Below are 18,102 nucleotides of genomic sequence, written 5' to 3'. Positions count from 1 at the left end.
GAAATATATTTTATTTTATTAAACCTCTGATCTTGTTCAGTTTCTGTATCAGATGTCCCAATCCAGTGCGTGCTGATATGCTGTCTCATTTTTTGTTTTGTTTTTTTCAGGACCCAGACAACTGGAAATAAAACGTTAAAGAGCTTTTTAAAAAGTTTTACCTAGCAATGCAAACATGACATTCAAAAGCTTCGGACATAAAACAAGTTCATCTATCTGGTAGTTTTAATACAAAACAAGAATTAATAGCACTAAAAAATCTGCCCAACTTGTTCAGACAAGATTACTTGAAAATGAGTAAATGCTCAAAACTGTATAATAAAGAGAGAAGTTGTTCTATTTCTTACAGAACTCTGCGCAATGCTGGCAATCGCTTTTTCTGCAGCCTGTAAGCACCTGATATCTGCCTGCTGCTAGTAAGATTTAGTTTATGAAATTCACTTCATCAGCATCCTGTCTCAAGCTCTGGAAGGCACACATTTATCTTAAATGCAACTCAGCCTGTCTCATCCTACACAAGTTATTTATTCGGACCACATAAGCAACCATACATACCTGAAATGCATCAGATTCCTCTAGCAGTTAGAATTCTTAAACACCAAATCCTTGTGCTCAATGTCAGTAACAAGTTTACATTAACAATTATTTATCACTGTTTATCTGACTTTTGTTTACAAGCATTTACAGAACTACGCAGAAGACCCTAAAACATGTGAAATGCTATCCTTTTTTTTTTTTTTTTCTTAGTATTACTTTATTTAGGGAGAAAAAAATAAAAGGAAAGACAGTGTATAACCAGGAGGAGCCTTAGTCCAAGGAAGTTTCCTCTGTAATAACTGGAAATTGCTCTTTCATCCCAGGCCAGTTGGCTTTCAATTCTCAATTATCATCCAAACTAACATTCATGCTATAGAAATACCACATTCAGTTAGATGTTTAGACCAACAGCAACATAAAACAACGTTATTAAGAGATGTGAAGTTGCTGCCAAGAAATCTAAGTTTCAGGATATAAAGAAGCTTTATACGACTGCATCCCTGCAGTGAACATGGTAAACCACGGAGCCTCTGCTGAAATAAGACTTTATCTAGCCCCCAGTTCAAGTCACAATCTCCAGACACTTGCTTCTCACACACGCTATCTCACATCCCCACTGTTCCCAGCTCCCATATTCTGTATGTCATAGACTTCAAGATGCAAAGGTGCCATGCTTGTCCTCAGAAAGAACTGAACACACCTGACAGCCACAGCACGTTAACGTACAACATAATGCCAGTCCACGTAGGACACCAACCTATTAGTTTTACTCATCTGCCTGCTGTACTGTTCCTTTCTCAGAGACGTAGATACCGTCCAAGAATTTCCTGATATCTTTATTCTTGACTGTAGTGGCTTGCTGGATCAAGGCAGCTATGAACAAAGCAAAACCATTAGCATAAGAGATCCAAAAACAGTATCTCTAGTATTTTAACTAATAAAACCAACACTTAGAGGAGGGAATTATCAACTTGAAATCATGTCAGTTCTAAAGAAAGAAGTATGCATTTCACTCAGTGTTTCTTGGCAATGAGGCATAAGGCAGAAACATCTGAGCTGTCCTTTATTTCAGCACTGGAGAAAAAGAACAGAAATTGTTTGCTAAACTGACATCTCCAGATGAACTCGAACGTATCATCACATTTTCTCTTGCAACTACTTCACAAACCTGAATTGGAGACCAATTCAATGTCATTCCCTTCAAGGATCAGCTCATCTTTCTGGGCTTGAGAAACGGCACAGGAAACGCCTACAGGAAAGACAATGCACAAACTCGTTATCAGTGAAGACAATAAACACGTACTAAAGACACAGCATTCAGGTCCCAATTTATGGATGAAGGCTCTTTTGGGCTCCATTAAAAAAAAAAAAAAGGTGGCCAGCAGGGAGAGAGAGGTGATTGTCCCCCTCTATTTGGCTCTTGTGAGGCCCCATCTGCAGCACTGTGCCCAGGCCTGGAGCCCCCAGTACAGGAAGGATGTGGAGCTCTTGGAGCAGGTCCAGAGGAGGGCCACTAACATGATCAGAGGGCTGGAGCACCTCTGCTATGAAGAAAGGTTGAGGGAACCAGGCTTGTTTAGCCTGGAGAAGGTTCCAGGGAGACCTCATTGTGGCCTTCCAGTACTTGAAGGGAGCGTATAAACAGGAGGGAGAACGGCTGTTTACGTGGGTGGATAGTGATAGGACAAGGGGGAATGGTTTTAAACTGAGACAGGGCAGGTTTAGGTTGGATATTAGGAGGAAGTTTTTCACGCACTGGAACAGGTTGCCCAAGGAGGTTGTGGGTGCCCCATCCCTGGAGGCATTCAAGGCCAGGCTGGATGTGCCTCTGGGCAGCCTGGTCTGGTGGTCAGTGACCCTGCACATAGCAGGGGGTTGAAACTGGATGATCACAGTGGTCCTTTTCAACCCAGGCCATTCTATAATTCTATGATTCTTACTCTAGACAAAAAACGAGCTTCTGTGACTTAAAATGGTCCTCCCACAACTCTTCCAAGATTGTCCTCTCCCAACAGTTTCAGCACACAAAGATTACTTCCCTTCAATCCAGAGCATGACTTGCACATTACTGCACTACAGCATTAATCACCAACACAGCACATAAGTTGGAGAATCTGCCAGCATGACTGTCAGCTAGGTGGTGCCAGTTTCTACGCTCTTATGTTAGTGAAGACAAAACCAGATACAGACCAAGTCACTGAAAAAAAAATCCTATCCTCTGCTATGTTAAGCACCATGTTTACACAAGAAACAATAAGAACCTTTCTAAGGGACAAGCACTACCACATTCAGGAATCTAACAGGAAACTTTCTTGCACAGAAAGTATCACAAGTGCAATTCTATAGTATGATCTACTTAGTTAATAGGTGGTAAACTAACACTTCACTAACACCTATCTTTGAAGTAAATGCTGATTTAAAAAAAAAAAAAAAAAAAAAAAATCAAGTACAGTAGTCAAGCCCACCTTTAACACCACACTGTAAATCAAAGTCAAAGCCCCTGTACCAACTCCACGCTGCATCTACCAGGGAGTTCTGAGCAGTCTGATGCTTTATCTAAACACATCCTGAAATACCATCTGTTACACACACACACACACACACACACACACACACACACTAGTGGAAGTACAAAAAAAAAATCTGGACATCTCAAAATAATTGCGTTTCTGAAGTGTTACATTTTTCTCTTCACAGTTTTTGTAAAAATTTCAATGATGGGTTCAATTGTCCTGATGCCTGCTGACTTCCCATCTACTCAAGATCTCCAGTGCGTTATGAAGCACGGGGATCTGAGATGCCATGACACAACTACTTGAGGCGGGATCACAGTTGCGTCTGGTGAGGTATCAGGTGCCTTGTACCCCAGCATGGTTCGGTTGTAGTTCTTTGACCAATCACTGGCTGTTGTTGAGAGGTTTGGGACATTTCAAGGTGCTAGCTCTACCACACTTGGATGATGAAGTGTGCCTGCACACTCCAAAAAATTTCCCATTTTCTGCTTGATACTTTGAGCAGCAGTTTGAAAATGAGGGATTACTCAAGAACAGAGACAGTCCCAAGGTCCCATCCACACACTGCTCCAGATACTACAGGATCATATAATACATAATCATTTGGGCTCAACTCTGCCAGGCACAAAACTGGCTGGACCGAGATTCAGTCTGGATATTAGAAAATTTCTTCTCAGAAAGGGCGGTGAGGCATTGTAACAGAATGCCCAGGAGGTGCTGGAGTCACTGTCCCTGGTGGTGTTTAAGGAAAGGCCAGATGTACTACTTAGGGATATGATCTAGTTGTCAATATTGATGGTATGTTGGACTAAATGATCTTAGAGATTTTTTCCAACCATAATGACTGTATGATTCCTGTCCTTCCAATGTTCACCTTATTAGGCTTCTTGCTAAACACAGGTACACAGAGCTGAGCATAAGATGAAAACTGAGACGTGCTCCTGGCTAATTACAAAATTAAAAATACAACTCTACATGCGTGTGAAATCAGATGACTTACAAAGTTTAAAACAGAAACACCAGTCTAAAACTGAGCACCAGAAATTCACACCAAAAACTCTGTGAAGGCCAAACAACAATGAAATTACACGCTAGGATCCTTTTAACTTCTACTGCAATAACGAGCTTCAAGTTTTCCCATTACTAAGGATAAACTGCAAAACTGTTATTAACCACAGCAGTAAATGTATTGCAAGGTCACATAAATTCAGACAGACTGAGAAATGCTGCTTCCAGTAATCTGCTATTTCTTGCTATCACTGGCAGCACCAAAAGGGAACAGCTTGGAGCGCTATTAGAAAGAGCGGAGTACGATATCCCCAGATGTACTCACCTGGCCTCATGCGCACCCTGCGAATGTACTTCTCTCCCAAAAAGTTCCGGATTTCCACCAGTGAGCCGTTATCCTGGATAACTACATTGATTGGGAAGTGAGCGTACACCGACCTCATCTTATAACGGAAGCCCTAGGATAAAAGGCATCGTTAGGTACTGAAACCAGGAAATCACAAGCCATCCAGAAGGGAAAACAGATGCACAAAGCTCACTGCCTACATTTAAGAACCAAATACACCGAAGATACGGTCCCTACAAGGACAAGATACTAAGCCCAAGAAACACCCACTGCTTATTGTTCATGCCTTCCTCCCCCTGAATCTGTTTGATGTCCAAACAGAAGAAAAAAAGCTATTCATATGCATAACAACTGACATGCTTAGAAAAGCTCGTTAAAGTCTGTCCACTCTTGCCGCAAAGATGCCATCTGAAAACAAAACTTACCAGCGTAACGCCCTTTATCATGTTCTGTACATGGCTGCAAATTGTGCGAACTGTTGCCAGCTCCTTTCTGTTACCCCACCACTTGTCAACACGCAGCTACACAGAAATAAATAACACAACAAACCCGTAAGTTACAGTCCAGTACTAAAAATAAAGTGGCTTTGTGACAAATTAAGAATGAGAAGCCATTAAAATCACAGATATACTTTATTTCCTCAAAAGACTGTTAAAGGCCCACCCAGCTCCAGCCCCATGTGGTGACCCCCATACACACAAGAAGTTTTATTCTTATCCCATCAGTAACAAACCTGCAGAGAAGCTGGGACAGGCAGCAGGTCTAAAAAGGTTCCGAAACCTTAAGCTGAAGGATGCAGCATCCAATACTAAATGCTGAACTAGTTGTTCTGAAGTCAGACTACTACATGTAAGCTATCCATTTTCTCAGTTACAGTGTTAGGATCTAGTGCTTTTCTGATGCAGTAAACGCTTACTAAAATTTACCAAAATCAGCCATTTTTGCCCTTTTTCTTTTGTTGAAGACCTGTTTACACCACATGGAAATATTATGTACATATTTAGAGAACCAGCCCTCCCAACGTAACTTGACAATTCCAAAAAACTAAATGCACTGAATTACTTTTAGCCAGTTAAAACGCACCAGGCAAAAGAACAGCACACAGTAGGTATCCCCTTCCCAACACTGAGAACTGCAACCACACAGAAAAACAATCAACACCACTCCAAGACGCAACAGAACTTCAAGGCTGCTGTAGAGCGGGCCTCAGGATTCCATCAGACCAACTCATCCCAGGAAACATAAAGGAACTCATTTGCAAAGAAAACAAAACCAGGAACATCTGCTTGAAGCTCCCAGACTTTTCAGGCCTCTGAACAGGCCACACTCCCCCCCCCCCCCCCCCCACCGTGGGCACTGAGCGCAGCCCCGCAGCACTCACCTTCCTGCGCTTCTTTCCCAGTAGGGACAGCTCCACGTTGATGTGGTTGAAGTCTCTCCGCAGAGTTCCCCGGGGGCCCTTCACGATGACCGTGCGGCCCTTCAGGGACACGCTGACTGCAAAGCGAGCACAGACAAACGCACGTTACGGCTGCGAGGCCGGCAGCACGACGGGCCTTTCAGGAGAGCACTACGCACCTTGCTCAGGGATGTCCACGGTCTGGTTGCTGAGGATGGTCTTCATTCTGCAAACGACAACCACGACAAGCTGCAGACCGGGAGGGAAAGCCCCTTCTTCTTACACCGCCCTGCTTCTCCTAACCCCCACGTACCCCGCGGCCCGCAGCTACGGGATCTTCCAACCCTCTACCGCCACCGCTACGGCCACCCGTGCCCACACGCAGGCCCGACCCCGGGCCCCAGGGAGGCGGCGGCCTCCGCGCCCTTCCCAGCAGCGGGACCCGGCGGGGCCTAGAGCGGGGAGGGGCGGGAAGGGGCACGTCGGAGAAAGCGCCATCCCGGCGGCTCCCCCGCTAGGGCCGCGCCCAGAGCACCGCGACGGTGCGACCTCAGCCCCGGTCAGCCGCTCGCAGCCCGGCGGGGCGGCGCGGAACCGGTCCGCCGCGGATGGCAGCGGATACAGCCACCAGCCACGACTAACCTGGCGGCGAGCGGCGCCGAAAGGGGCGGCGTATGACGTCATCGCGCTCTTGTAGCCGGTCGCGAGCCGCCGACGTCATCGCGCCGAGGCCGCCGTCCGAGAGGCGAGAGAAGGCGAGCCCCGATGCGCGCGAGCCGGCGCGGGCGGTCGAGCGCCGAGAGCGTCGATCGTGGGCGGCGGGGGGCGTCGCCATGTCGCTGCTGCCCGGGGGCTGCCGCGGCGCTGCCGCTGCCCGGCGACTGCTGCTGCTGCTGCTGTCGGGGCCTCACGCGCGGGTGGGTGGGCGCCGTCCGTCAGCCTGGGCGTCGCGGCCAGTAGCGCGGTTGCGAGCCTCAGGGCTCCGCCGCGGGCGGGTTAGGAAACGCGCGGCGCGGTGCAGTGCGGTGTGGTGTGGTGTGGTGTGGTGTGCTGCGGTGGGGTCCGGGCTGCGTCGGGCGGAGTGTCGGCAGCGGGTCGGGACGAGCGGCTCTTCACCTCTGCTTAGAGCTGCCCAGGCCGCACATGAGCGCTGGGTCCGGTTCTGCGTCCCCTGCGACACGCAGGGCCATGGAGATACAAAGGGCCTGGAGCTCCCAGAGCTGGGACTGTGCAGTCTGAGGCGGCGTGGGAGAGAGGTCCATCAATGGGCAGAAGTAGCTGAAAGCAGGGCGCGGAGGGCAGAGCCGGGCTCTTCTTGGTGCCGGCAGGGCAAGAGGCAGCGGACCCAAAGCGGAGCACGGGAGGTTCCTTCCGAACGCCAGGAGCGGTTCTGTGGGTGACGCTCCGTCACGGGCTGCCCAGCTGCGGGCTCTCCTCCTTGCAGGTCTTCAGAAGCATCCCGGCGCGGGCACTGCTCTGGTGACCCTGCTGGAGCTGCGGCTGGGCCCGATCTCAGCCGTGCCGTGCTGCTCTGACTGAGGCCGTGTCCACGGTGAAATAGTACGTTCCTGTGGCGGACGACGATGTGCATCTAAACCTCAAAATCCTGTCGGTCTCAAAAGCAAAAAGTAGTCCATGCAGTGATACTTGTATCAAAAACTGTTTAATTTAGTCTGACGCTGAGATATATGGGAACTGGTTATTCTTTTTGTCTGTTTTTCATGACTTGAAGTGAAGGAGAGTATAAATGTTTAACATAAATGCCGTTGGGAAGAGACTTGCACGAAGTCTGTTGCAGAGCGTATGGTAAACCACCAAAAGGACTGGCGGTTCTTCAGTATGAAACACTAATTCATTTATAATTTAGTACATAACACCATTGCTTTTTTTTAGGTGTCAGAAAGCCATGTGTGTAACCAGTATGGAACATCAAGTTCTTTGCCTGAGGAGACAAAAAAAATTCTCCAAAATGGACCAGACTTAGAGGACTTTGTATCAGGAGATTTGGCAGATAAGAGTGCGTGGGCTGAGTACAAAGGCAATTTAAAGCGTCAGAAAGGAGAAAGGTAAATGTAATTTCAAACAGCTGTAGTCGCTTCCATGCAGTTTCTTGCATGTTCAGGTATTAACTGCAGAATGTATACCGTGTCCTTTTATTAAATTCTGTTGTATTGGCTTGCCAGATTGATTTTGCATGGAAAAAACCCACAGTATTAACTCTGAATATGTAACAAAACTAAGACTTGATGATATTTTCTCAACTTGAATGCTTGTGCTGTACCAAGTTATAAACGGACATCAGAGGGTAGCATACTATACTTAAGGGCTGAAAAAAATATTACTGGTATCAAAAAACAAATTAATGCAGAATAAGTTAAAAAATACTTGAAACAAAGTATATTCCCAGTTATACAGTTGATCTCCCTTCTTGCTAGTTGTGTACTTTACGCTGTCGTTAATTGTTGTGTTCTCCACTGTTGTACTATGAAATCCCATCTTTACAGCCTTAAGCCTTCCAGTAACAACAAATTCCTATTTTTGAATACTGGGATGGTAACATGCATAGAAGAGAGAAGCCTGTTATGACTGTGAGTGATATTAATGCTGGCCACTGAGCTGCATCAATATTCAAGGAACCCTTCCTCACTGGGATGTGTAACAAATTGAAATGGATCTATATAATTAATGGAAACTTACCATGTAAATAATGTATTAATGTTTACATTTGTTTGATTTTTGTTCAGGCTACGACTTCCTCCATGGCTGAAAACAGAGATTCCCATGGGCAAAAATTACAATAAACTGAAAAATACCTTGAGGAGTTTAAATCTGCACACGGTAAATCTAGTATCAAACCAAGGTTTCCTGTAGAGATGATGATGATTTTTTGTTTGTATGTTTGTTTTTGTGGAGGACAGGTAGACATTATGTCTTGTATGGTCTTAGATGCTGAAATCAAACCCAATGCTGATTTTTCTTTTTAATGTTTTTTTTCTGCTGTGATTTTAAATATTATGACTTAATACTTGCATCATCAAAGAGATGAAAAGATGCCAATTGTAACTATTTTTAATGGAAATGCACACAGTTTCAGGGATATATACATATTTTGCAGGAAAAGGAATTGCAGAAATTTGCATTTGCTTAAATACACCCTCAATCACAGAAACATAGAATGGCCCAGAGGATCATAGATCTCCAACCCCCTGTCGCAGGCAAGGCTGCCAGCCTCCATATCTAATACTAGCCCAGGCTGCCAGGGCCCCATCCAGCCTGGCTTTGAACACCACCAGGTAGGGGGCATCCACAACCTCTCTGGGCAGCCTGTTCCAGGCTCACCACTCTCTTGGTAAAGAACTTCCCCCTGAAAGGTGATAAAAAGTGGTAGGTATGTATGGAGAGCTTTTTTTTCTGTTTGGTTGGTTGGTTTTGGAGGTTTTTTTTGTTTGTTTGTGGGTTTTTTTGGGGGCAAGATGTATCATGGATCTTGTGAATACAGTATCTTGTGAAATGTGTAAATCTAAAATGCTAATGACAATCTGTGCTAACTAATAAGGCAGTTACTCGGCTGAGGAGTTGTTGGCTCTGGGTTTATATATTAGAGGGTAAAGAATGGAAATGGATGCCAGGAAACAATTATTTTCTTCCTAGCCATTCTGCTGACTTCTTCCATAACGATGTGTAACTCTGTTAATCTCATTTATCACAGATGGAATTAGGATTATTTGTCGGCTAGTACTGAAATATAGTACTTTCCTGTATGTTTAACTTCAGGTATGTGAGGAAGCACGTTGTCCCAACATTGGGGAATGCTGGGGAGGTGGTGAATATGCTACAGCTACAGCTACTATTATGGTAAGCCATTAACAATTTTTCATGTATTTTGTAACTGTTTGAGGCACTTGTAGCACATTGTTGGATATGTGGCAACCTCTGCTGAAGTGGTGTGGGTTTGTTACATGCAATGTACAGGAAATCACTTCCTCACCTTTTTCTTTAGTACTGAGGCGTTCTGATAGGCTGAAACAGCATATGCAGCTGTTTCTTGGCTGAGCAATAGTGATGTGCAAAATGTAAATGTAGGAATGCCCTTCTTGTTTCAGCTGATGGGTGACACGTGCACTAGAGGCTGCAGATTTTGTTCAGTAAAGACAGCAAAAAATCCACCTCCGCTAGATCCCGAGGAGCCTTATAACACAGCAAAAGCTATTGCTGAGTGGGGCTTGGACTACGTTGTATTGACATCGGTGGACAGAGACGGTTAGTATGCTGTCACTGATGTCTTCCAGTGTGGGCTCAATTGTGCAATTTGCACAACTGTGCAAATCAGTGCAAGTGTTGAGAATTCTTCTTTGAAATGAGTCAACTGTGCCAAACCTTTGGAAAGTGCCTACATACTCCTAGTATCTCTCTATACCTGGTAAAATACAATAGAAGTTACACTCAGAGGATCATCTTTTCCAACCTAAATTATTCTGTGATCGAGTCCAACCATCCAGCTAACCTTGCTGCTAAGCCATGTCCCTAAGTGCCACATCCACACATGTGGATGGTGATGGACTCCACCCCTTCCCTGGGCAGCCCGTTCCAATGCCTAACCACCCTTTCCACAAAGATATTTTCCTGAGGCTCAATTTCAGCCTCCCCTGGCGCAGCTTGATGTCAGTGCCTCACACCTGACACCTTCCTCTCTAGTCTCCTTTCAGATAGCTGTACATAGCAATGAGGTCTTAACATTAAAAATATACAATAATTAATAAAATATTGTAAGAACCTTTTTCTTTTTTCAAAGTACACACACTGTATTCTACCTGATCAGAAAAAAAATCACATTCATACGCTATGCTATTGCAGAACTTGTTTTCAAAAGCTACACCTGAAATAAATTATACTTAATAGTATTGAAAGTTGCTTTTTGTTCTGTGGTTGTAGTAGCTCTTTTGTGATGACATCATGTGCATGAGAAAAACAATTGTAAGGACTCTTCAATATACTTTAGGTGAAAATCCAATAGCTTCAAAGTGGTTTACAAGAAAAGAGCAATAATGCTTAGTGGGATGTTTCAGATTTTTTGTAGGACGGCTTCTCAGACCAGTAGTTAAATAGTTAAAGTCATTTTGTTCTTAGGCTGACAGTGAACCCACAAAAACAAGTGAATATGATTATATTTAATCTGTGTGCAGAGTGAGGCTTGGTAGAATATCTGTTGCAAACCTTTGGCATAAGCAGTAAAATAAGATGAGTTTTATCTTTGACTAAGAACTCCTTTATGAGTTCGGATTTAATTGCGACTCTGCTTTTTTTTTTTTTTTTTTTTTTTTTTTTTTTTTTTGTCTCTAATAAGTAAATGCATTTCTTGAGCAGAAAGGTTAACTGAATAATTGGAATACTTGTAGATATGCCTGATGGTGGAGCAGAACACTTCGCAAAGACGGTCTCCCATCTGAAAGAAAGGTACATTAATAATGTATTACTGTTATTAGTAAAAAACTTTCTTGTTGTATCTTAGTTTCAGCTGGAACGGAATTGTTTTCTTCAGAGGGTCTGATATGATGCTATATTTTGGTTCTAGGAGAAAAATTATAACACACTGATGTTTATAGTTGCCTGCTATCTATCTGTCTATCTATTTATGTATTTATTTAGCCTGTAACGTCTTTCAGAGCCAAAGCCATTTGCAGCAAAGGGCCCCAAGGAGCTGGGAGGGAACAGAATTAGGACAACTGACATAAACTGGCCACAGGGACATTCCATGCTATTTGACATCACACAGAAGAAGTTTTGGAGGCGTGGGAGTTCATCTCACTCTCTTTTGCTATTTGGAGGGCTGGCTGGGCATTGGTCAGGGGGTGGTAAGGAATTGCTTGTGCATCACTTGCTATATTTGTCATAATCATTATCCTTTTCTTTATCTTAGTAAATAGTTTTATCTCAACCCACAAGTTCCACTTTGTTTCTTTTTGATTCTTTCCCCCATCCCACTGGGAAGGGGGGAGTAACCAAACAACTGCATGATGCTGAGCCACCTGCCAGCTTAAATCACAACACGTGCTATGGCATGTAGGTCAAAACTGCCTTTAGCTGGGTTCTGTGAGAGGCCATACAAATAGAAAAGTGTGCCTTCAGCTTGTTCATGTGCCCTTTTCCCCCCCATTATTCATATTTCTAGTACAGTAGTCCCAAAATATTTTGAATTGGAATGCATTTCCAATTTAGCACAGGCTTATTTAAAGTTAAGCACTGGATTATTTCTTTGACCATGTGTCAGGTCAGAAATACATCTTCTCTGTATTTCAGAGCTGTAATAGTAAAATAGTATTTAAAACTTCATGCAGTAACCTGTGACTGACAGAAAAATATTACATATAGACAGACTGCAAAGAAATGGGGGGTTTTGTATTATTTGACTTTCATTCTATGTCAGCTCACATCAGTAAAATCAGGAATTAAACACATGTTTTGTTTGAACAGTGATATTACAAAAAAGCAATAGTGTCAGTACTTGCAGAAATCTGTTGTTTTAGCCATATATCCCCAATTAACTTCGCTCTGCTTATGAGCGCATCGTCGGTTTGGTTATGTTTGGGTTTTGTTATATTGAACGTTTACCGACAGTGATAAAAATCCCACGGATGTGTTCATTTCCAGTTTCTTTTTCTCAGGAACTCAAAAATAGTTGTGGAATGCCTTACCCCTGATTTCCGAGGGGACCTTAAGGCTGTGGAGAAGGTAGCACTGTCAGGGCTGGACGTGTATGCCCACAATGTGGAGACCGTTCCGGAATTACAGAGGTAAGCAAGAACAGCGTGTGTAAATGGAAGCAGAATACAGTACAATAGGAGAAGGGATTTTGTGAAAGGAATTCTCTGTGACTGGGAGCCAGAGCCATTTATTTAAACCTGCTTTCAGCACGCAGCTCTCGGTCCCGATCCCACTCAGAGGCGGCACCACCGCTCCCTTTTCCTCCTGAGATGACCACAGGCCTCTCGCTTTGTCCTAAAAAAGGACGAACAAAAGAACCGAAACATTCACTGTGAACAGAGCATAGCTGAATCCCATTGTGTCGGGTTCTCTTCTTGAGAACTAGGTTTTGTTTCGCAGCTTTGTAGTACTTTGAACTATCTGCGGCTTACACACAGCTTGCCCCGCGGCAGAAAAGGCGCAGGCTGGCCGGGCGCTGTTCCATCCCGCTGCTCCCGGCACTCTGTAGCCTGTTGGTTTTCCTCAGTTCTGCGGGTGCGTCGCGTTCGCGATCTGACAGTACTCTGCCACGAGAAAAAGGAACGCTTCCCTGCTTGCAAGAACGTTCTGTACAGCTCCGCCCGCAGCCACGCGGCGTGCTGCCGCTTCGCGTCGCGCCGGCCTTCCCCCGCCCGCCGGCTTCCGCTCGGGCGGCCGGCCGCCTCAGGGCTGGGGAGGCGGGCGGGGAGCTCCGAAATGGCGCGGGGCCGCGGTTCCCAGCCTGCCTCGCGCGGCGCCGCCCTGCCCGCCGCCCGCCCGCAGAGGGCGCCCGCGCCGCGCCGCGCCGCGCCGCGCCCGGGCCTCGGGGCTGGCAGGCGGCCCGGAACGGCGAGCCGTGGTTTGGGCTTCGCGGGATGTAACAGAATGTAACTGTCGTGGCGTCTTTAACTCGCCGATGTTCTCCCCGTCGTGCTGAAAACCTCAAAGGAAAATCCGCGATCCCCGAGCCAACTTCGAGCAGTCCGTCCGTGTGCTGAAGCACGCCAAGGAGGTGCAGCCCCGTGTCATTTCCAAGACATCCCTCATGCTGGGGCTGGGTGAGACAGATGAACAGGTGTTTTCAACGATGAAGTGTGAGTTTTCTTGTTTTCTTTGCTATTCTTTTCTAAGAAGAGAAAAGTTCCCAGTGGATAGTGCACACAGGCATTTTTCACAAGATATTTGTACATCCTACAATGTTTCTCCCATATCCAGCTGAAGGATTGTCTACCTGTACTTTATCCCTTGCATAATAACCATATATTTAGAAGGCAGTGGTACAGCCTTGTTTTTCTGCAGCTGTGACGTATCAGTTCCTGCCCAGCATTTCATACAGAAGTGTGAAGTTCAACCTCAGGGCTGTTTGCATGTCATGGATGTCTTTGGAGCCATCCAGTTACTCTACTCTCATTCCTCTCCCTTTCTCTATGTAGGAGCTGAAGAACATGTAAATGTGCTGCTATTAAACCCATTTATCAGTCTAATCAGGTTTCAAGGTAACAGTGAGTGCAAAGTGCTGTAAACAAAACATCATCTTTTTATTTGACTTGGGGGCAAGCAGTTCACATAGCCAGGAAATACATAGAGGTATTCATTCAAAATCTGATCCCTCACACCTGATCACCACAGCAAGCATCACCCTGCAAGCTAGCTGACTGCTGGGTGCCTGGGTTACTTTCTGTAAGCAGACAACCTGAACTCATTTGTTGCATCTTGATTCTAGTAAATATCCATCTTGCAAGTTTTTGCAGGCATTAAAGCTAACATCTACCCTTCGGTGTGTAAAGCTGGCTAAAGGTGTTGGCAAATTTATTTCTCTTCAGAAAAGTACTGGTAACTTCAGCATGAAGGCTTTGAACCAGTGGAGAAGTGCTAAGTGCATGTGTCCATTTTCCCTCAGAGGAGGGCTTTGACCTAAAGATGCAGTGAAAAGCAGCAAAACAAAAAAGAGCGTGTTGTCTCTGCAGTGAGACAAGTGACTGCAGTGCAGTGGTATTCTCTCCAGCTCTGAACTAGAGAGATCGTGCAGCAGCTTGGATCTCAGAACGAGGTGCATTGCTGCTGCTTGTGGAGGTTGCAAGCTCCGTTCAGGGGGAGCAGAACGTACCCCCTGCAGGGTGCTGTGGTTCAGCCTTGCACATGGGGTGTTAGCCACTTGCTGACAATCCCTCGTGGTGCTTTTGCCACTAACAAGGACATTTATTTTTGCAGTGTTGCGTGAAGCAGGTGTGGATTGTTTGACTCTAGGACAATACATGCAACCAACAAAACGTCACCTAAAGGTAATTTCATTTACAGACAGAATTATGGTCTGGACCTTGCAGTAAAGTTTTTTCTTTCTAAAACGAGGCTTGATTTGCATCCTTCCCTTAACTGTGGATGTTGGGAAATATTTCCTTCCTTGTCTAACTTTATTCCCATCTGTTATGGACTCCTTGTAGAAATGGCCCCAGCTACAATCATTCCATCTTCTGCAGACTTTCCATTGTTACTATTAGCTGGGCAGACAGCTGGAGCTGAGGAATGATTCTGCAAAACAAGAGTCTCCCTGCATGCCTCAAACAGAATGGCTCAAGTCAGTTCTTTGCTGACTGGTAGGCTGGCCCTTAATGGTGCCACTTCAGCTGCAGAAATTACCATTTATTTCTTCTGTAGCCTGTCCAGAGCTTGAGTCTCTGTACTGTTACTCTGTTTCACTGAAATAATTTGCTAACAAAGAGATCTGTAGGACTACTATGTTGTTTGTTTGTTTGTTTTTACTAACTTGGACAAAAAGGTTTGTGCAAAAGGACTGTTTGAAAACAGAGCTAAGAACATGATGAAGCAACAATTTTTCAGCTGTATCTGTTTTGGAATGTAACGTTTTGAATTGAGATTTAATTGTGCCATGTTGCCACATGCTGTTTATATTTTATTTCCTTTACATTAAGGGCTGATCAGAATGAATTCTTTTCACTCAGGTTGAGGAGTATGTAACACCTGAAAAATTCAAATACTGGGAAAAAGTAGGAAACGATCTTGGATTCCATTACACAGCTAGCGGGCCTCTAGTGCGTTCCTCCTATAAAGCAGGTACATTACTAAGCAGTGTTAAATTATTTAGGATGTGATGTTTTATATAATCAAGCTAAAACTGTGAGGTAATAGGCAACAAAGCTCACCTTTTCTCAAGAGCAAATTATCTAGTCACGCTTTTTTACTGTTTACGTTTACTGTTTTTTGTAGTTCATCTATAGTATGTATCTGTGCAATTGTTGCGTGGTTTGTCACCTTAAATAAGCTGATTTTTTGGCAAACCAAGCTTGTGCTATACTTAATGCATGAGGCAGGATTCATATATAGGGTACACAGCCTTCAGTTTTTCCATTACAATCTGCCGCTTGAACACTTGAGGCTTTAATGGAGCCAGTTGTTGCTTGTGATGCAATTTTGATGCTGAAGGCAGAATTTATTTGCAGTGCCCTAGAAATAATTAGACGCACTTAAGGCAGTGCTTTTTCTGACAAAGCAATGTGTTAAGTAGCAGCTGATCTTAGTGGCACTGCCGTGTAGGTGCAACATTCTGCTTTTTCCTAAGGAGAGAGCACAGAAGGATGGTTTGGGGCACCTTGCTTCTCAGGCTATTTGAGGCAGGATTTATAGTGGGTTTCATTACACGTTGCTGCTACTTCATAAAATAGGAATTAATTTTTAATTAAATCAATTCACCTCGACCTGGTTGAGAACACAAAGCAGCAGAGCTTTTTCATAACACTGAACATGAAGAAAATCCAGATTTTGAGGGGATGGATGGTATTGCTTGTTGAGTTATGGATTTGTCTTTTTACACATCCTGGCTGTACTGAAAATGCAGCTGTGTAGAACTGACTAGCTATAGGATATTGGTAAGCCCTAATACAGAATGCAATAGGAATGCACGTTGTTTTGCTTCATGTCCTGGAAACACCTACAAATGACTTCTGGTGCTTTTTTGCCTTTTGATTAGGTGAATTCTTCTTGAAGAACTTGGTGGAAAAAAGAAAGACGAAAGTCATCTGAAAATGAGAGTGAGCCTATTTAAAGCAGCCAGTTCTAAGGATCCTTTTTCAGCACATAATTATACCCAGTTCCAGAAATACAGAAGACCAGATGGCGGAGGCACGAAAACTTACTATCTTTCCAGAACATTTTACTCTTACCAAAACACTGTTATTGTACCTAACTCCTGGCAATGCTGCAACTATGTAGTCCTTCCAGCATTAAGTAGTAAGTCAGAAGACAGAATTGATTTTGAAAGAGCAAAGTGACTGAGGTAAGCTGAAAAATAATCAGAGGTTTAAGTAAAGATTTGATGCTACCATCAATGTTGCTGCAATTAGATACTACTTAAGATGCCAATAATAGGTATTTTGAAAGGCAGTGAGATCTTGCTGTGTCTTACCATTACTATGTAACACAAGCTTGCAGGGACTGTGGGAAATAAAGGATTTACAAAAAAGCACACATGATAAAGGACCACATTAGGATTATTTTGAACCACACCAGAGAAGTACTGTTAATTCAAGACATTATGTCTTTTGCCTGCATCTTAAGAAAATTAACTGTGCCATTCTGAGAGCTAATGCTTTGCAGGTGTCTCAAAGGATGAGTCTCAATTAGGGGATGAGGTGAAGAAAACAAGATAGTTAACTTTGTATAGATATCAATTTCCTAGTGTTTTAAATTGATAGCAGCAAAGAGGGAGCCACCTTTAGCTTGGGTATGTATGTGACTGTAACAAACCCCTCTGCTTCCTACAGATGCTGCTTCAGCATTGAGTGTCCAGATTTGCGCATATCCTGTACTGTAATTCTGCTCTGTTGTTGCCTGGGGATTAAAGTTCTGTACCCCACCTGAGGGTGTGGAGGTTGCATTCAGTCTGGGTGCCTGCCCCAGGGGATTTGATCTGAGTGTTTACTCTTCTCCATTCAGATTTAACTGCGCTGTGGCTGAAATGTAAAGTCTGTTATGTACTGTACTAAGCTCAGGTAGAAATAAAAGTGTGGCATATGGTACAATAGCAACTGTTCATTTCTGTCTTTTCAGTCATGGTCGTCTCTCCTTAATCATTCTCAGCTGTGCGTTCTGAACAGTAGATAAGAGTTTTTAAAACTGGCTGAAGCTTTTATTTTTACAAAGTTGTTGGGAAATATTCCAGGAATTTGTTGTCTAGTTGTAATAAACTCTCCTTATTCCAGTAAAGCTGGAGCTGCCTGCAGTACTTATGTACACTTTTGTAGTCTATAGAAAGGAGAGAGGACCCTCCCACTACTCCATGCTCTGTTAGGATGACATCTAATTAGCAGGTGGAATCTTGGTATTGTCATAGACAGTGAAAGTCAAACTCTGCCACCAAGGCCAGTGTTGCATAATTGATACTTCACAAAATAAAGCATTAAGTATAGCAATACTAAGGCATTATGAAGACAAATTAGCTTTAAACTAAAAAGGAATATATTTAATTAAATAGTATGACGGTAGTGTAAATTAGGGAGAGATTGTATGTTCTTTATGGCTCAGGCTTAATGCCTGTACCTTGAAAAGGTGAAAATTTTGAAGTT

At 44.1% G+C, this 18,102-nt stretch overlaps 2 protein-coding genes across 2 annotated transcripts; one reads left to right on the top strand and one right to left on the bottom strand.

The window, feature by feature from the left end:
- Positions 1-6,455, bottom strand: RPL9 (ribosomal protein L9). Its single transcript, XM_079535059.1, has 8 exons — positions 6,446-6,455; positions 5,983-6,029; positions 5,786-5,901; positions 4,830-4,925; positions 4,384-4,516; positions 1,706-1,786; positions 1,295-1,410; positions 1-121 (listed from the first exon to the last, which is right to left on the bottom strand). Exons 2-7 carry the CDS (start codon positions 6,026-6,028, stop codon positions 1,304-1,306), a joined length of 579 nt encoding a protein of 192 aa, XP_079391185.1. The 5' UTR covers position 6,029; positions 6,446-6,455; the 3' UTR covers positions 1-121; positions 1,295-1,303.
- Positions 6,456-6,636: 181 nt separating this feature from the next.
- LIAS (lipoic acid synthetase) lies at positions 6,637-16,561 on the top strand (the record flags this gene model as incomplete). The annotated part of the gene is made up of 11 exons (XM_079534220.1): positions 6,637-6,720; positions 7,697-7,869; positions 8,548-8,641; positions 9,578-9,658; positions 9,907-10,063; positions 11,200-11,257; positions 12,466-12,594; positions 13,472-13,617; positions 14,735-14,805; positions 15,484-15,595; positions 16,509-16,561. The coding sequence occupies 11 exons, from the start codon at positions 6,637-6,639 to the stop codon at positions 16,559-16,561; spliced, it is 1,158 nt and encodes a 385-aa protein (XP_079390346.1).
- Between the last annotated feature and the right edge of the window lie 1,541 nt (positions 16,562-18,102).

The sequence above is a fragment of the Tetrao urogallus genome (assembly GCF_951394365.1).
Source record: "Tetrao urogallus genome assembly, chromosome: 4".
NCBI classification, from domain to species: Eukaryota; Metazoa; Chordata; class Aves; order Galliformes; family Phasianidae; genus Tetrao; species Tetrao urogallus.
The sequence above is the reverse complement of the archived record's forward strand: the minus strand, read 5'-3'. Positions and strand labels throughout refer to the sequence as shown.

Coding starts and splice junctions, on each gene's coding strand:
- RPL9 (XM_079535059.1), bottom strand. CDS start 6,028: ATGAAGACCATCCTCAGCAACCAGACCGTGGACATCCCTGAGCAAG. Junction 4,517..4,829: donor TGATAAAGGGCGTTACGCTG/GTAAGTTTTGTT, acceptor CTTTTATCCTAG/GGCTTCCGTTATAAGATGAG. Junction 1,787..4,383: donor CAGGGTGCGCATGAGGCCAG/GTGAGTACATCT, acceptor TCTTTCCTGTAG/GCGTTTCCTGTGCCGTTTCT.